This window comes from Peromyscus eremicus, chromosome 14, assembly GCF_949786415.1.
Source record: "Peromyscus eremicus chromosome 14, PerEre_H2_v1, whole genome shotgun sequence".
Taxonomy (NCBI): Eukaryota; Metazoa; Chordata; class Mammalia; order Rodentia; family Cricetidae; genus Peromyscus; species Peromyscus eremicus.
The window spans coordinates 76,388,180-76,408,144 of record NC_081430.1 but is presented as its reverse complement, the minus strand read 5'-3'; the positions used below and the strand labels follow the sequence as shown (position 1 = coordinate 76,408,144).

At 36.6% G+C, this 19,965-nt stretch overlaps 1 protein-coding gene and 1 non-coding gene across 3 annotated transcripts in view; both read right to left on the bottom strand.

Moving 5' to 3' along the window:
• The window catches only part of Gphn (gephyrin), a 409,924-nt gene that overhangs the window by 204,399 nt on the left and 185,560 nt on the right, over positions 1–19,965 (bottom strand). For both annotated transcript variants that reach the window (XM_059278956.1, XM_059278958.1), the window contains exon 5: positions 17,150–17,244. In XM_059278956.1, coding sequence (XP_059134939.1) covers positions 17,150–17,244 — 95 coding nt within the window. The remainder of the gene's footprint in view (positions 1–17,149; positions 17,245–19,965) is intronic.
• On the bottom strand, positions 10,498–10,659 carry LOC131924815 (U1 spliceosomal RNA). Its single transcript, XR_009383073.1, has one exon. It is a non-coding gene; the product is annotated as a U1 spliceosomal RNA (small nuclear RNA).

Here is a 19,965-nt window from a genome sequence, read left to right as displayed (position 1 = left end):
ATTTCGTCTTTATACATGTTTTCTTTTTTTATGTTAGTACTTTATAAAGTTGCTATATCTATTATACAACAGATATTGGTCTATATTTTTACTTTGTTTCTACTGTCTTTTTATAATTTTGGCAAGACTTTCTTAGGCTCATAATGTGACTTGGGAAACACTTAGCTCATTTACTTTGTTGTTGTTTTTTTAAGTTGAATATAATATGATAATAGAATTGAACTTAAATTTTTCTTTATCAAATTTCCTTTTTTAGATTTAAAGAAAACACTACATAGACATTCTCTATATCTGCACCAATTTCCACTATCTTTAATGTCTCATATCAGAATCTTACATTTATAGCAATAATAAACAAGTGTCATAGTTTATTCCTATTTCCTTGTTATTTTACTTACAAATTTTTACTGTTTCAGGATCCCATTAGATTATCAAATAACTTTTTGATTTCGTATCTATAATGCTTCTCTTGGCAGTGACAGTTTCTCAGACTTCCCTAAGTTTTTTTTTTTATTTTTTATCTTGAGAGTTGTGAATATCTGGACAGGTTTGTGTAGTGAGTTTCTGGTATTTTCTCAAGGTATAACTACTCTTAGAATTTTGAGGAAGAGCCATAGAAATGTTACTTCTATTGTATCATATGAAAAGTATGTGCTCTCTATATAATTTATGTATGTTCACATTATCTTCACCACCTAGCTTAAGTACCTGTAACTTACCCCCACAGTAAGATATTCTACTCCTCTGTTCCCCCAGTACTTTTTAGAGGGAGCCAGTATAAGCAGCTGATGACTAATTGAGGAGTAGGGAATTCTGTCCTCTTCTTTTTAAAGGTAGAAAATCCACGTAAATAACTTGGAGGTTTTAATGGAGATTTGTCCCTTGTCCTCTACTCATTATTTAGTTCAAACATTTATTTACATCACTATGGACTCAAAGGAGATCTATGTTATATTTTGCATAGTAATAAAGTATTACTGATTTTATTATTTACTTTTTTTCATCTTTGACTTTTAGGAGACATGTCAGTTGGCTTCAAGGGTCTTCTTGGTCTATATACAAATCTGTTATTTTGTTACTTATCAAACAAAAGTGTGTATATGTAGCTGCTTTCACCTTTTTCACAGGATCCACTCATATTCAGTTATTTAAAGAAGGCTGCATAACACCCCACACCCCTGCCTAGTCCCACTGTCTCATCCTGTGTGCCAGGGAAACTCTAGGCTTCTGCCAGGATCAGCCCGGTTTGCAACCAATCATGGGTCCCCTCATCTTCACCACCCCACTTCATATCCTTGACTGGAGTTTTCCTTCTAGAGGAAGATACGTCCAAGTGTTTAAATTTGACTTTATCATGGACTATCTTGTTTTCTCCATCTGTGCTGATAAAAGTTTTGCTGGGTTATAGTAGTCTTGGTCTCTTTGAGTCTGCAGGACATCTCTCCAGGCCCTTCTAGCTTTTAGAGTCTCCATTGAGAAGTCAGACATTAGTCTTTATATGTCACTTGGACTTTTTCCCTTGAAGATTTTAATATTCTTTCTTCGTTCTGTATGTTTAGTGTTTTGATTATTGTGTGGTGAGCGGACTTTCTTTTCTGGTCCGATATATTTGGTGTTTTGGGTGTTTTGTATGCTTTTTGTATCTTTATAGGCATCTCCTTCTTTAGGTTGTGAAAATTTTCTTGTATGATTTTGTGGAAAATGTTTTCTGTGCCTTTGAGCTGGGATTCTTCTCCTTCTATTCCTATTATTCTTATGTTTGGTCTTTTCACAGTGTCCCAGATTTGCTGGATGTTTTGTCAGGAATTTTTTGGATTTAACATTTCCTTTGACCAATGTATCTATTTCTTCTATTGTATCTTCAACACCTGAGATTCTCCATTGTCACCACCAGAGCCTACTACATCAAGTCTGGAATATTCCAACACAAAATATCCATCCAACAAAGACAAACCCAGATGCCTAGATGCCAGCTCTATACGTTACAAACTCAGAACTAACAAAGGAAGGCCACAAGTGGCCCAGATCTCAATGCAAGAATACCAACAATATGAAACACAGCAAAAGAAAAAGAAAACAAAAACCCAACTGAGTAAAGAGGAAGCTCACAGAATCTCTGCTAGCTATATACTGATAGGGTTTAATCTTCAGAATATGCAAAGAATGAAAAAACAAAGAGTAAAAAACAAACAAACAAAATAAATGACCCATTCAACAAATGGGCCTGTGACCTATATAGAGAATTTTCAAAAGAAGAAAAACATGGCTGTAGCAGGAATCTTAACAGGTCTTATTAATAAAAACAAACCCGAAGCCAGGTATTGGGGTGAACGCTGGAAGATCAGAGAAGCAGAACAAACTTGTCAATTCCTCAGCTGATCCTGTTTCCTCAGACTGGAGGCCTCTGTGTCCTCATCCGAATGGGTCTCAGCTGAACTGTGCTGCTCCAAAGCCTGAAAGCTTAACCAGCTATAGTTCCTTGTCCTCGCGCCTTAAATACCTTTCTGCCTCCTGCCATCACTTCCTGGGATTAAAGGCGTGAGTCACCATGCCTAGCTGTTTCCAGTATGGCCTTGAACTCACAGAGATCCAGGCGAATCTCTGCCTCTGGAATGCTAGGATTAAAGGCGTGTGCTACCACTGCCTAACCTCTATGTTTAATATAGTGGCTGTTCTGTTTTCTGACCCCAGGTAAGTATATTAGAGTGCACAATATTTTGGGGAACACAATACCACCACACATGGATAAGAAATATCTTGAAATGTGTTTATCATCCCTAGCAATTATTGGAGGCTCCTGGCTCCAAATCTTCAGATGTAAGTACATAGGCTGTAGTAACCACAGAAACTAGTAAAGTAAAACAGGACTATTACCGGGACAGGGGGAGTGGGGTACTAAAAAGAGGGGAATATCAAGGTAAAAGTGATCTGATCAGAGAAAGGAGAAAACAGGGGCTTCTTGGGGGTGGGGTGGGGAGGAAGGCAAATACAGTAGGTAGGATGAGGGCAGTAATAGGATACAAGTGATCTAATAGGGGAAATGGGAAAAGGGGGGGCTCCCTAGGGAAGAGGTTGGAAGATAAATATAGGAGAAGAGAGGTGGGCAAAATCACAATAAGGATGTCTGAAAAAAGCCACAAGAAGCCGGGCAGTGATGGCGCACGCCTTTAATTCCAGCACTCGGGAGGCAGATGCAGGTGGATCTCTGTGACTTCGAGGCCAGCCTGGACTACCAAGTGAGTTCCAGTAAAGGTGCAAAGCTACACAGAGAAACCCTGTCTCAAAAAAACCAAAAAAAAAAAAAAAAAGCCACAAGAATCTTATTAACTACTTATTAAAAAAAACTATAATGCACATAATTCAATTCAGTATACAAACAGACACACAGACACAGACACCCCCTACACACACACACAACTCCCCCCCCCCCCCCCCGCTTTGGTTTTTGTTTGTTTTGTTGTTCAAGACAGGGTTTCTCTGTGTAGCCCTATCCTGGAACTCGCTCTGTAGACCAGGCTGGCCTTGAACTCAGAGATCTACTTGCCTAGGCCTCTCAAGTTCTGGGATTAAAGGCATGCACCACCACCACCTGGCCACACACATAGTTTTAATGAACTTTTCTCAACTAGGCTGATGGTGTTTCCTCCAAGAGTCAAAACTACCTAACAAAAACCTTAATCCCAGACAGGAGAAGCCCTCTTTTGAGTTGGTTTGGGCTAAGAGACTTCCCCAAGCATACAGCCTATTGATGCTGCCCTTGGTTTCCCCCTAGTAAGTTCCTATTATTCAATATACCATGCACTTCAGAAATAAGGCTCAGAGACCCCTGAGCTGGAACTGAGTTGAATCCTCCCAACCTCCGCAACTGAGGACTAGCTTTCATGATACTAGAGGCACCATGTAAGCTTACAAATGAGAAAGGCAATCTTAACCAGTCCTACCCAGCTATGACTCCTATGAACCACACCAATAACCACAATGACACAATAACCTCATGGTTGCAATAGTGGCACACATATCCTTGGGGTAACCAACAAACAGATTTCTAGATATATTAAAACCAGCTCAACAAAAGGGAGACTAGGCCTGTTACCAGAAACCGGGCTCTAGCCTCAGTACTAGTGAAATCATGTCACTGGAAGAGAATCTACAACCAATAAATTTACTAAACCAGCACAATTTCTAACAAAAATCTATAAATATCTGTCCCTATTTACATAGATAATGGTAGTCCTCACCCTTCATCAAGGAAACTTCTTTTTGAAAGAGATGGAGACCATTATAGAAAACCACAACCAATCAAAACCCAGCATTGTGGAGCCCAGTCCCAAAGGATGCATCTATACTACACTCCCACAACCAAGGCTCAGGGAACAGTGTCGAAGAGGGTGTGGAAAAACTGTTATGACCTGAGGACAAGGAAATTTTCTGTGAGAGTGTAGCTCCTTGTAATATCAGAAGGTATACCCATAAAGTCTCACCAACATAACAATCCAAATGTGAGCTTACCTATGATGACACTAATGAGCATGCCATGTTGGACTAGAAAAAAAGCCATGAAGCCTCAACCCTACAAATAACTGACTACAGGCAACTGAATAAAGCCAGAGTGGGACAAGTAGTCTTCCCCAGGGAAGAGCACACTAGTTGGTTGTCCAGTGCAAAATGGTCAGCCCTGAAACTTCACATACGAGCAGCCCTATATGTACTAGTATTTAGGAATATATATGTATATACAAATATATATGTGTGCAGTAACAATTAGTGAAAAAAGAGGCCATAAATTTGAAGGTATGCAGGGAAAGGTATATGTGAGGGTTTGGAGAGAGGAAAGGGGGAAGATAAAACTATAATAAATAACTTTTTTAAAGTTGGGACCCTTCCCCTCCTTCTATTTGGTTTTCATTTATTGGAAAAAGCATTTAGATAAAACCTGCATTCCTTTCTTAGCTCTGTTAATTTGTGTATCTGGTAATCTGTGTATATTAAAATTCTTTGTGATGTAAAGTTATGAGTTTTGACACATATCTAATGATATATTTTTACTTCTAATAGTATTGAGGCAGGGTAGAAAGACAGAGAAATTGTAGACATAAGAAGAAAGAGAGGAACCTGTCAATGTAGACACTGATTAAAGTCCCACTAGCTGAGAATCAAGAATCACTGCACAATAACCATCTATTTTAAATGCTGATATAGAGTTAATATTCCTTTCACAAATACTTTATGTTAGAATATTAATAACCATGGCATAAGGCCTGAATGTATATGAGTTTTGCTTGGGCCTCATTTATATCCTCAGACATTACATAAGAACCCCAAACCACATATAGTAGAGATATCCTACATCCCTTGCGGGCTAGATGTCTACTTTTTTATTATAATCCCACCAGGTGCCATTTCAGAGCCACCCAGTAATAAGGCAGTAACTTCAAACCCCACCAAAGTTTTATATACAACTATTATAAAAACAACCACCTGTGCTGTTCCCATGAGAAGGCCATACCCATCCTTGGGTATATCTTAAATTCTTTTGACTATATTTCTTATACTCCTTACACTTATGCCTATAATAAAATAGCCATAGTAAAATTCCAATCCAACTTCATCAACTGGCTAGTCTTGAAATTATTTTCAGTGCTAAAGCCATGATTCCTGGTTTGGCCAGAGGTCTCTAAGCCTCTGGGCTTCCTTAGGCTGCTGAAAGTGACAGTGGGAGGCAGGCTTTCTTGGCGTGTAACCCTAAATGGTGGCAGAATCATAAAACATCCCTTCTCTAAAAGTCAGCTCTGAATAACCCATTCATCTATTTCCCTCTTCCACTAGACCCCTAGAAAACATTGATCATTTTATTATTCTTAGAGTTTTACCATTTCCAGCATTTACAAAATCAAAACTGAATGTATGTATATATCCTTTTCAAACTGGCAGCTTTCAATTAGCAGTATGCTTTTAAGCATCCCCCATCTTATTGTGACTTGACTGCTCATTTTTTATTTCTGAGTAATATTCTAATATATGGATGCCCCAAGGTTAGCTTATCTTCAGGTACTGAAGTATGTTTTAGTTGATTTTAGGTTTAAGCTATTATTAATAAAACTGTTATAAGCATCAATACACAGATTATTCTGGAACAGGTTTTGAAATTGATGGATAAATACCCAGTATTTCCTGGTATAATTCAGATAAATGACATCTTTGTGTATGAAATACAATTAGAAAGTAAAACAAAAGGATATATAATTCAGCAACATGATCACTTAACTGAAACATGAGGGTATTGATGGAACACTCTACTGTGCAGAATAACATACATTCTAATCCAAGAAATATGGTGCAGTCACTAAGAAAGATCCTACATTGGACCACAATGATTTTGAAAGACTTGTGTGTTCTCTTTTACTATGGTGAAATCAACTTATAAGTTAAAAGCAGAAAGACATAGGAAAATTCCTATATACTTAGAAAGCTAAATGACAAATTTAAGAATAACCCATAAATCAAAGAATAAGAAAAACATTCAAACAAATGAAAACACAAAAACAAAATAACAGACTAATGGATGTTTTTCATGCTTACAGTAGAAATCTCTCAAATAAATATAAACTTCCACTTCAAGAATACAAATGGAGAACAAAGCAAGCCCAAACCAAGAAGGAAGGAAATAGTAAATATAAAATCAAAATAAAATCCAGTAAGTTTTAAAACAGAAAAATAATAGAGAAAACTTAAAAACAAATCTGGTTCTTTAAAACCATCAAATTGAGAAAGTTTAAGCAAGACTGAAAAACATAGAAACTACCAATATCAAGAGTGTACGCAGAGGCCGGCGTGATTGCTCAGAGGGTAACAAACATGAGGACCTGAGTCCAAAGCCCAACAACCTACAACAACAAAAACAACAAAGTCTGGCATGGGGGCATGCCCTTGTGTAATCCCACAGTTAGGGAGACTGAGACAGACAGACAGAACTTTGGGGCTTGCTAGCTAGCCACCCAGTCTTGCCTCCTTGACATGTTCCAGGCCAGTGACAGACCATGCCTCCTAAAAAAAGATAAACAATGCCTGAGGATTGACAATCAGGTTGTCATCTGGCTTTCACATTCACATGCACACATGAACATGAACACACACTCACACAAATCAGGATATTAGTAATGATCTTTAAGACAAAATAAAGAATATTCCATATGCATAAATTAGACAACTCAGATGAATTGGACAAATTTCTGTAAAGTACAAAATGTAATGACAAGAAAAAAAGGTATACATTGCAAAAAGTTTCAAGAAAGTATATGTCCTGGACAGTTTATTTTCAACTTGCAGAAGTTAGGTTATTTGGGAAGAGGACTATCCACTGAGAAAATGCCTCCAGGCAAATCTGTGTTGCATTTTCTTAGTGACTGATGTAGGAGGGCCAAGCCCATTGTGGGCAGTGCAACCCCTGGGCAGGTGGTCCTGGGTTCTATAAGAAAGCAGGCTGAGCAAGTTATTCGGAGCGACCCAATAAGCCGCACTCCTCTATGGCCTCCATATCAGTTTCTGCCTTGAGTTTCTGTTCTGATTTCCTTCAGCAATGAAGTCTGACCTGAGAGTTGTAAGGCATAATAAACCCTTTGCTTCCTACTTGCTTTTGTCATGGTATTTTATCATAGCAATAGAAACCCTAACTAAGATAGTATGATTCTATGACGGTTAAAAACATAAGGGGGATGGAGAGACAGATAACTCAGTGGTTAAGAGCACTTACTACTCTTTTGGACAACCCAAACTCAGTTCCCAGCACCCATGTCAGTTTTAAAAAATTTACCATATAGTTTACATAAAGTCATGCAGGTAATTGAAAAGGCAAGAATATCTCACAATTCAGTTTAGAAAGTAGCATTAACTTGACATTAAAAACAGAGACTACAAAAATAAAAACCATATATAAGTATTTTTATGAATACAGATCTACCAATCTTTATTGTATGTAATTTGATCGTATTTTCTCCATTATCCTCCCCTTCCAACTGAACTCCTTCTTCTTACCAAGTCATCTATTCTACTTTCAGGTCTTTTTCTGGAGGAGAGAGAAGGAAGGCTGCTTTTCTGCATTTAATTAATTGCTATCATAAGCATGTACAGGGATGTTATTTACTTAAATAGAGGAAACTTTTGAATGGCCGCACCACTAAGAACTATGACTCTCCCTCTCCCAGCAACCATTAATTGCTTCTAACCCCTCAGGCAGTGGTGGGAACTCATGAAACCGTTCCCATTCATGATGGAACTATAACCCTTTTCTGCATGCCACAGGTCTGGTGTGCTTTAACATTTTTCATTTTAAAATTTTTCTTATTTATTTTTAAATTTCCCTTTTAACTTTCTAATTTTTGTATTTTGCTGTTGGGTTGAATATTCTACTGATAGGCATTAGATCTAGTTGGTCTGCTGTGTTTTAAATTTCTATGTTTCTTTGTTATATTTGTCTGGTTGTTCTTTCCATTATTGAATGTGCGGTATGAATTCCTGACTAGTTTTGCAGAAATATCCCTTCAAGTTTTTCAGTTTTTATTAATTTATTTGGATGGTCAATTATTAACTGCATAATAAAATTATTTTTAATTAATTATTTTTAATTATGCATCCATGGAGGCAAGGAGAGGGTGTCAGATCTCCTGGAGCTGGAGTTACAAGCAGTTGTAAGCTAGCTGGCATTGGCACTGAGAACTAAATTCAGGTACACTGAAGGAGCAGCAGTTGTTCTTAACCACAGAGCCATCTTTCCAGCTTCCTAAAGTTTTCAGTCTGTCACAGAATCATATTATTTGGAAATTTTCAATAACATATACCGTTGTTTCTTGTAAACATTTCTGGATGTATGTATATGTATTTTTATGTGTGCTCAGGTGCATTGTGTGTGTGTGTGTGTGTGTGTGTGTGTGTGTGTGTGTGTGTGTGTGTTTGTGTGTATAAGCATGCAAGCATGGAAATAGGTATGTGTGCATGCTGGGAATCAAACTAAGGGCCATGTGCCTTCTAGGGGTCCTCCTATTGAGCTACGCCTACAGTTAATTGACCCTTCCCATTCTTTCACTTTCAATTTATTTTTGGCTCTCCATCTAAAGTGAGTCTCACGGAGACAGTAAATAGATGAACTAGCTTTTAAAAATCTATTTTGCCATTTTACTGGGGGAATTTAATTTCATTATACTTTAAGAGTAAAGGAAGGGCATGTATCACTTTAAGAGTTTATCATATCCTTTATCCTTAAAAAATAAAAACAAACAAACAAACAAAAACCAACCTGTCAGTATTATTGTCTTCTTTAGTATTTAAAATCCCTTCTTACCCTCTTTTCTGTATGTCCTACAGCCATTTTCTATGTAGTTACTATGGGAATTCTATTCAATATCCTAAAGATATAATGTTATAATTTGTTTATATAACCTTACTTTCAATAGCATGCAGAGATTCTGGCCCAATCTTCAGTTATGGATTTCATAAATTACATCTTAATAAACTACATGCCCCAATAGGATTAATATTTTATAAATATCTAAGAAGTTGTTGTACACAATCCTTATCCTTGCTCTCCATAGGTAAGTTGTTTTTCTAGTTTTTTCCCGATTTCAGAAGTTTTTCAGCTTTGATGTTTTTTAGTGTGTGTGCTGGGGTGGAGTGGGAAGAGTGAGCCTAGATGATTGGTTCAGAATGGCTTGCAGTGACTCTCCAGCAATTTATCAGTTCCATTTCCTGCTTTCTTAGCCTTTTGACTTTAAGGAAAGGCTATTTCACTGAAAAGTCCAGAGTGGTGGTTCACACCTATAATCCCAGCACTTGGAGGACAGAAGAAGCAGGAGGACCAGGAGTTCAAGGCTAACCTAGGTTATATGCTACCTTGTCTCAAAAAAAAAAAATCTTACTGAGGTCATCAGCTTTCAGTATCTTCCTCTTCTTTTACTTAGGACACTTAGATTGCAATGCATTTAGTGTAAGGTTCTCAGGACTTAGCCTATTGGGAATTTACTGAACTTGTTGAATTTGCAGACTCATGTTTTATCAACTTAACATCCATCTCTACTTCCATTTCCCTTTTCCTTCTAGAACTCACATAACATCTGCTGAATGCTGTTCCATAGGTACTCACCTCCTGGTCTGTTTTTGTTTCTGTCCCTCAGAATTACCAAGGTCAATAATATTGTTTATGTCTGTTAAAAAAACTACTTCTGAATCTCTAAACTTAAATTTTTAGCTCAGAAATGGCACTTTCAATTTCACAGTTTATTCTTGGCTTTGAAAATTTTCTATGTTGTACTGACACTTTACTTTTGGTCATATATTGCTTTCTTTTGATGACATTTTGTAAATATTTTTCATTAGTTCTTTGGTTATCTTTAGTTTGTTTTAAAAAGCCTTTTCTAGTAAGTTCACCATTTGGTCTTTATCATAAATATTTTGTCAATTGCTTATTTTATTTGAATGAGCCATATATTTTTTTTTCTTTTCTTTACAGGGGAGAGTGCGAACGCAGTCTCCCACTACCACAAATTATGCAGTCGAGTTTCCCGCATTTGGGGAAATCGCAGGGGTCAGCACATCCGGAGTGCAATGGATAAGCCTCGCCCTGGGAAAACCACCTTCGTGACCATGGTATCTCCCCTGCCAGGTAAGTATGAATGAGCCATATTTTTATCTTCATTGTCTTACGCTTGTTTACTAAAAACTGAAGACCTAAATGTTACAATGTGTTAATTTTAGAAAAAAGAGTATCCTTTCCTCCAAGATTGCTATTTAAAAAAGCTAGGCAGTTTCTCTGTTGAAGAACAGTCTAAGGTGTAAGCAAGGCTTGTTCAGGTCTTCTCTGAGCTTGCATTTTCCTCTGGGTTTACATGGTGATTTCACAAACAACGCATGTATATGTATGGTTGCTTTTGAAAATTCCAATACTAAAACAACTGGCTCCCAAAGGGGCAATAAAAGAAAAACATCAAGGAAAACATAGGCACTGTGTTTATAAATCTCTTGAGGGCATAACAGCCAATGTGAGCTGTGACATTGGAAGTCAATGTTTGCACTTATACTTCTACTATCTAAAGCAGTAATCACAAGAAGCATATAGAAGCCCAAATATTTGGAGGCTTATGTCCTTATTGCCTACTTCTACAACTTTTTCTATGATGCAGTTGACCAAAAGTAGCCATAACTTTTATCAGTTAAAACTTAGCCTGACAGCTGCAAACTTTTGAAAAGGCTTATCAATTACAAACAATTACATCAGAGTCTGCTACCTTTTGTTTCCTCTATACTGCTTTTTATAAGCTAAGTATATCTAGTTTCGATAAAGAGAAAACTAAAGCTCTTCAAGATGGTAGTACTATTAATGTAAATTAATTAAAATGACCCATGCTAGTTTAATATTACAAAAGTAATATTAATTCAACATGATTCATTGATATAAAAATGCAAGTTTAGTTCATTTGATTCCTTTGGCATTTTATTTGTTTTCTGTTTTTTGAGACAGGGTTTTTCTGTGTAGCCCTGGCTGTCCTGGACCTCACTCTGTAGACCATGCTGGTCTTGAACTCACAAGGATCAGCATGCCTCTGCCTCCTGAGTGCTGGGATTAAAGGTGTATGCCCTCAAAAAAAAAAAAAAAAAAAACCCAAAAAACCAAAAAAACAAGTACCAACTGTGAAGAAAAGAGTCAGCCATTTTTCTGACTAGTGGAAACGGAAAAGGATTCCCTACTGTTCGAAAAGCTGAGGTGGGAAGAATATCTTCTCTTTAAATCTTTTGCTCCTTTGTCCCAAGGGTGTTATAGTTGTAAAGAAATACATAAAAGCAAAGAGAATTAACTATGGTGATATTTTATTTTGTACTAAAATGTTATTTGTATGTTAATAAATAAAGTTGCCCGGGGGTCAGAGCTATTAGCAAGACATAGGAAAGCCGGGCGGTGGTGGCGTATGCTTGTAATCCCAGCACTTGGTAGGCAGAGCTAGGTAAGTCTCTGTGTGTTCACGGATACAGCCAGCATTGGATACACACGCCTTTAATCTCAATACCAACCATAGAAGACATGGAGGTCTATACAGACAGGCAGTGATGAGGCGGTCATGTGGTTGGGTTTACAACCAATGAGAAGGCAGAGCCGAAAGTCTTCATAAAGACTTTAACACAGGAAGTAGCTCTCTTTCGGAGAGGTAGGACCACCGCAGGAGGAAGGGTAAGGTTTTAGCTCTTAGCTCTGACCTCCTGGCTTTCTTCTTTGTATTGGTTCTGTGTTTCTTATTTAATAAGACAGTTGGTTACATCTACAATTAACATTATATAAGAAATACACTTTTCTTTCACATAGGTTTAAGTGGGAATGAAGGTCCCTGGAAATTGGAGAGTGTGGAAAAACCCCTGGAGCACAGACAACAGGAGAGTGTGTAATGTTCAATAATATGTATGAACTAGAAAAAATTCTGGGCTCAACTGTAAGCTGTGAATATATGCATATATATTCACACATATGTACAGGGCTTGAAGAAGTATATGACAGACTTTTAAAATGTAAGTATGATGTATACATTCACATACACAAATACCTCTGCTCGAATATTATGCTAATTCATGAAGACTTCTGTTTTAGCAGAATTTGACAGTATTAAGTCTTAGTCACTTTACCATTGCAGTTATAATACATCATGAGCAGGCAAATTATAGAAGAAAGGGTTTATTTGGATTAATGGTTCCAGAAAAATAACATCTATCACCATCATGGTATGAAAGTATGGCACCAGGCAGGTATGACAATTGGAACAAGACCCCACCTGCCATCTGAACCCTCCTACTGCCTTGGTTTGAGTTAAGAGCCCAAAGACCCAAGGCATTGACACACCCTCAGGGCCCTACCCCATGTGATTGCCCCTACAAGGGCAGACACCCATTTCTCAGGTGCAGACCACACCAGTCAGAACAGGAAAGAGTCCCACCTTCCCTTGGAACACCCCCCACATTCCCTCAGTTCAGACATGAAAGACCCATGCTGCTGACAGCGCTACCTCCCACCTGCATCCACTGCCATGCCACCCCCCCCTACACAGAGGTTGGGGAGGGGGTTACTCACTGCTCAAGTGCAGGCCTCACCAGTCAGAAGAACAGAGATTCCCTTTCTGAACCAAAGGCCACACTAGCTATCAGAAGTCCAGCTCCCAATTTTGACCAAGAATCCCAGCTGGACCAGAGGTCATGCAGGCTGCCAGAAATACAGACCACAAAGACCATAACACCAAAGAGGAAACAGAACAAGGAACAAAAACCACCCATCCAACAAAAACAAACTCAGAAATTGGCTCCTAGACCTACATTCACTCCTAAACCAGAGGCCTAGATGCCAGTGTCAGAACACAATCAGCAACAATCAGGGCAATACAGCACCACCAGCTCTCCTACTACAGCAAGCACTGAATATTCCAACACAGCTGAAACACAAGAAAATGACCTTAAAACCAACTTTGTCAAGATGATAGAGGTGCTTAAAGAGGAAATGAAAAAAACCCTAAAAGAAATCCAGGAAAGGGGCTGGAGAGATGGTTCAGTGGTTGAGAGTACTGGCTGTTCTTTCAGAGGACTCACAGAGCAGCTCATAGCTGTCTTTAGCTCAGTCCAAGGGATCCCATACCCTCACACAGACAGAGAGGCAGGTAAAACACCAATGCACATAAAAAATTGAGAGAGAGAGAGAGAGAGAGAGAGAGAGAGAGAGAGAGAGAGAGAGAGAGAGATCGAGATCTCCAGGAAAACACAAACAATGGGAGGAAATGAATAAATTAATTAAAGAAAATCAAGAAAAAAAACAAATAGGTGAAAGAAATGAATAAAACTATTCAAGACCTGAAAATGGAAATAGAAGCAATAAAGAAAATAGAAAGCAATAAAGGGAATTCTGGAAAGTGAACAGGAACTACAGACCCATGCATCACCAACAGAATACAAGAGATGGAAGAGAGAATCTCAAGTGTAGACCATAGGATAAATTCCAGTAGTCCATCCACAGTCACATACTTCCTCCAACAAGGCACGTTTTATAAACTTCCCCAGACAGTGCCATCTGAGAATCAAGTGTTCATTACCCAAGAATAAGGAGGACATTTTATTCAAACTACCACAGTACAGTAAAGACATTTGGATCAATACTCAAAGAAGTTGGTTGTTAAAACTAATAAACATTATCCAGAGATTTAAACTGGGATAAATATTTTACTTAGAATATAATATTCAAAATGCCTAGGATACTATCCAAAATTATTCAGCATTGATAGAACCTGAAAAATGTGTTCATTCTTTATGGGAAAAAAAATCCATTGGCACCAACTCCAAGGTGAGCCCTATAATTAGAACTGTCAGAATTTTTTTTTACATATCTAATACAACCATCCTCAAATGACATTAATAAATAGTAAAAAAAAAATAGTTAAGAAACAGAAACCATGAAAATATTTAAGTGGAAACTTTAGAATTGATAGAAAAATGGTTTATTTGAAATAATAACATCACTGAATAAGTTCAAAGGCAGAATGGAACTGAAAGAGGGGTAACATCTATTAATATAAAGCTGTGTCAGAAACATTCTGAGAAATAGATCAAGAACAGGTCCCAAGGAACCTTGGAATATTAATTCATTATTAATAGATTAAATTTTCATGTCAAGAGTCATATGGTAAAGAGACTGAAACTGGTACAAGGAAAACAACCCCCAAAATAATGGCTAACAGATTGACAAATCTGACTAGCTTAAGTTTGGAGGTTCAAGAATCTCAGTGAACCTAAAAGAAAAACGTTAAAAAAAATACATTCAGGCACAGCATATCAAATTGTGAGAGATAAAAATAAAGAAAAAAAACCTTTAAAGTAAGCAGAGAAAAGTAGCCATTACATATAAGCAACAAGCAACACTAAATAGTTTTAAAAAATATAGGCACTTACTACAGCAGTTACCCTATAATGGGGCAACAGTGCCACTACTAGACGCGAGACTAACATATAGAAATTCAAATCCCAGGAATGGGCTACTTTTTTTGGAGTTGTTGGCCAGTAGGTCCCAAAGACTCCCAAGTATCACAGACAATTGCCAATGCTCACAGTTACCTCCAGAGCTTAATTAGTAGGACCTACTGTTGAAGATATCATATGCTTGAGTCAAAGAACATGATGAAATCAAGCTGGCACAGATCTGGAAGCTTAAGTCCTACTAAATAACTTTTATAATGCTAGATGGTGCTATGCAAGCTGCTGGAGGAGAAAAGTAACTATCCATCTTCTTGAGCTGTGACCCATATGAGCTAAAATAACGCCTAGCCTGGCAAAACCTACCCACTTGTGCAACAGTGGCATGAATGTCATGGTAATAACTAACCACTTACGGATAGGATTTAAGGCCTGACTGGAAAGACAAAACCCATACCTGGCACCATTATTGGGCCAGGAACCTATGGTAAGATAGATAATATAATGCTAGGAGAGAAACTACTTGAATAATTTGTTAAGTAGACATAGTATTAAACCAACTTCAAATGATATATCATTATATCCACAGATTAAGGAATCTCTCAAACTTCATCAGAGAATGTCTATTTACAATAGATGATGATCAACATAGAGACTTACAACTAGCCAAAAAGCAGAGATCAAGAAATGGAAGAATGTTCAGCTTGCTCAGGGATCATTGACAAAGACAGAATGGAGAGAACGTACAAGCCAGAGACAGTGGATAATGACAAGGAAACAGTTCTTCTGGACACAGCAGGGCATCTTACACATATGAACTCATGGTGGTAAGCCAGCATGCAGAAGACCTGTGCAAATCTGAGCCAAACCAAATTCAAATGTGGAAAGAGGAGTTAGACAACCCTAGTTGAAGAGCTATTGGCAATTCTTAGCTGTTGGGAGGCGATTATTTGCTTTTTTCTAAGAATGTAGCCCCTGATATCTAGTATGTTCCAGTGGTAGGCCACACACCTAAGACTATTTATGTAGTATACATTGGCCTTGAAGAGGGTGAAAAAAAGGACCCAATGTTGGGTGGGAAGGGGTATGGACATGGGAAAAGTTGGTGGAAAGGAGAATACGATCAAAGCATGAATAAAATTCTCAAAGAACTAATTATATATATGATCTCTTATGTTATTTAATTTCCTTTTCACTTATTAAACATTATAATAATGTACATATATGACAGTAAAGAGAATAGAATAATTGTTGATTCACTCATAACTATACCGCCAATGACTGCCATCAATGAAATATAAACTTAATCCAAGTAATAAGAAAGCCAATTGAATAATATTTATATATTAATTAAATAGATACCTTATTAGCTTTTATATTCATATTTACACAGGATATAAGTGGCTATGCTGATTATAAAGTTATGAACTTACAAAGATGTGTATTTTTTGCTACAATGAGATTAAATGACTATTATTCTAAATTCATTAAAAGAGATCCTGACTAAATTAAGGTTTATTTTAAGTGATGTATACTATTTTCATTTATAGGATTATAATCTAGGATTTGCTAAAATACTAAGAAACCACCAGATCAAATATAGATGCCACCATCTATGCCAACAAAAATGTAGTTTTAAATATACTAATTTAATATAATAATACACTGATTTAATAGAATAATTTAATACACTAAATTACTTAGAAATTATCTATTTTTATGACTGCACATAAATATGCCTCTTTGTAAATCAAATCAAAGTTCCTACATATGAGAATAAGTGATTTTAAAAATTTTGCTAGATCATTGCATTAAACTAGCAGCTAGCTACAATTAATGAATACCAATTGGTGATTATAAACAATCACAAAAAAGAGTAACTTTACATTTGTATGAACTCAGCTCTTATGCATTAGGACTGATGGCTTTCAGCAGTGTTATAACAGTCTCTAGAAGTTTAGTATAAACAAAACCAAAACCAAAACCAAAAAGAAAAAAAAGGAGGACTGGTTGAGATTTAGCTACAGTGGGTAGGCAGTAAGGCTCTCAACTCTGGATAAAAAGGATGAACTTAAGTTTTGGGACTAAACTCTCTTAGATTTACTGTTCTAGGTTACTGATTTGTAGTCAGGAGTTCACTTTCTTTGCAATTTGTGGGTGGCTTTCTTACCTAGAGAGCATGCCCAGAGGTGTAACATTAAGTGATCCCATCAGCATGGCCAGGGCCATCCCTGGTGCTTCCCGTTCTATTACTTCTTTTGTGGCCTGTAATTAAAGATTAAATAGCAGACTGAGTGAATTAGCCAAAAAAGAAGAAAGGCAGAGTAGTATATTTCACTTCAAGATAAACCATATTTTGTAGTTCCTCAATCATTTAGATTTTTAAAGTTAGCCAGCTCAGTTTTTCAGGATCACTAAACATAAGCTAATGATCAGGAAAATCTGGAGAATGTTACCAGTCCCATTTTATTCTTTTCCTCACAGTTTCAAAGTATTTGATAGAAAACTCAACTTGTCTGATAACTGAATTCGAAAAAAGGAAAACTCAGATTGCTGTAACAATTCAAAAGATTTCAGAGGTGTAAGAAAGCTGGGCATCATCTTTGGTGGCTCTTATGGTTTTTGTTTTGTGGTATTGAGGATGGAAGCGAAGGCCCTGTGCATGCTAGGTAAGAGCTCCAGTATGAACTGTGGCACTGCACTACATCCACAGCTTGCCTATTGTTACTGAAAGAAAAATGATCTCTAAAATATATTACTTCTAGTTCTATGAGTTTATAATGTGGTTAAAGAGACAAAAAAATCATCAACTTCCCCATAAATTAGCTAGAAGAAAAATTTTACATTTTCTATTTTCAGTACAAATTAGCCATTGGATTTTTTTTTAAGAATAAGGTGATAGCATTTATTATAATAAGAGTTATGATCCAACATTCTTAAGATGAAGGGTAGTTAAACCATGACTAAGTTAATGAAGACGGTAGAAAAATCACGTTTTTTAACAGTCAGAATACAAGCATACCTTAGAGATATTTCAGGTTTGTTTTCAGACCACTATTAAGCCAATAAAACAATAAAGCACATCGTATGAATTCTTTTGTTTCTGAGTGCATATAAAAGTTTTTTACATTATCCTGTAGTGTACTAAGCATATCGAATCATTATATATAAAAAAGTTACAATAATGAAATACAGTGTTGCAAAAGTATGCTAGTGATCATCTGAATCTTCATGTAGTCAAAACTGCATTCCAAGTGGATGCTCTAGCTTTGAGCTTGCTGGCTGTTGACTGATCAACAGACATAAAAATAATGAAAAGTTTTAGACTATTGGGAGAATTATCAAATGCAACACAGAGATATGAGGTAAACATATATTGGAAAAATGGCATTAACATTCTTGCTTTGCACAGGGTTGCCTAAAACCTTTAATCTGTAAGACACTGGTATTTGTGAAGGACCATACACTGAAATTACAAAATATAAACTATGATCGCACATGTATTTAATAGAAAGGTAAATTTTAGGCTAAAATTAGGAACAAAACACATGACTTAAAACCTTTTTAGCAATGTTTCCATAAATGAAGGAAGTTACAATAAATAGAAGCGACCAAGAAGTAAAATTTTCAAGAGTATTTCATTATGAGGAAAAGCAAGCAAAATAGAAACATTGATAGAATACAGAAACAGGTTGTGCCTACTACAGTTCAGCAGCAGTGAGTGATAGTTATAAGAAGATTGCATCTCTGGCTCATTATTTTCCTCTCAGCAAAAGTTGAAGACTTGACAAAACAGTTAAAGCAAATCAAGTATGTATCAGACACAAATTGATTGTCCCTAATATGCATATAAAATATAGGATTCCCAGAACTGATAAATCTCTTGGTCCACTGCACCCACCATAGCATAATGTTTAACAACAATTGCTTCTTAATGAACTCTGCTTTAATCAAAGGGCACCACAGGCAGTAGAAAGAAAATCTTAACTTCAAAGTTTTTAAATGAGTTGCTATTATTTAAGTTCAAAGCTGAAAAATGATGAGCTGTCAACTTCACTCTTCATCATCTATCCAATATATCCAATATAGCCAACCTATCCAATACAAGTTTGAGGCCTCATGATATGAGATACTATTTCAGTCATAAACTGCTGTGTTCAAGTTTGAAAATTCTCAGGAAACTAAAAATCTAAAGTCCTAACCATCAAGCAAAGGGAAGCTGAGCATAATATAAAAAGATCTCTTTAGAAGAATTAACACTTCATTACCCACTTTAAAAAGTCATCATATAAGTAGTGCTTGACATTAATGGACTTGAATACAGTTCTCCCAAAGATTGTGGCAATGCTATCCTAAGGGAACGAATTACATAAAGAGTGAGCTTCTGTGTGATCTCTTCTATACACAACCATTTCCCTTTCTGCCTCTCTGCTGTTGTGAGGCATCTAAGGGACCCTTCCTGGAGGTCAACAAATAGAATCCCTCTATTCCAGACTTTCAGTTTCCAAAACTGAATAAACTTCTTTTTCTTTTAAAAATTCAATCTCCAGTATTTTCTTCTATCAACAGAAAAAATAAGGAGATATACATAAATATATAATAAAAAATAAATAAAGATTATGTAACCCAAGAAGAATAGCACATTTTAAGGACAAATAGAGAAATACCAACAGATACCCAAGAGGGCATATTTTATCTAAAATAGAGAGACCAAAATATAATACTGATCTACTTGAGTAACATTGCTTATTAGAAATCTAAAATGTGTTTGGTAGTATTCAAAGGATGTAATGATCCAGTGATGAATTAAATAAACTTAGTGTAAAAGCTGTGACCTAGAGTTAACAAAATATGTAAAAATGGCATGGAAGAGATCAAGTTCGTCAATTTTTCTAGATTCTCTTGAATATATCATGAATTTTGCCAGTACACTGGATTCCACCTGAAATATCTCACTTCAGTTTCCAGAAAATTATTTTACTAGAA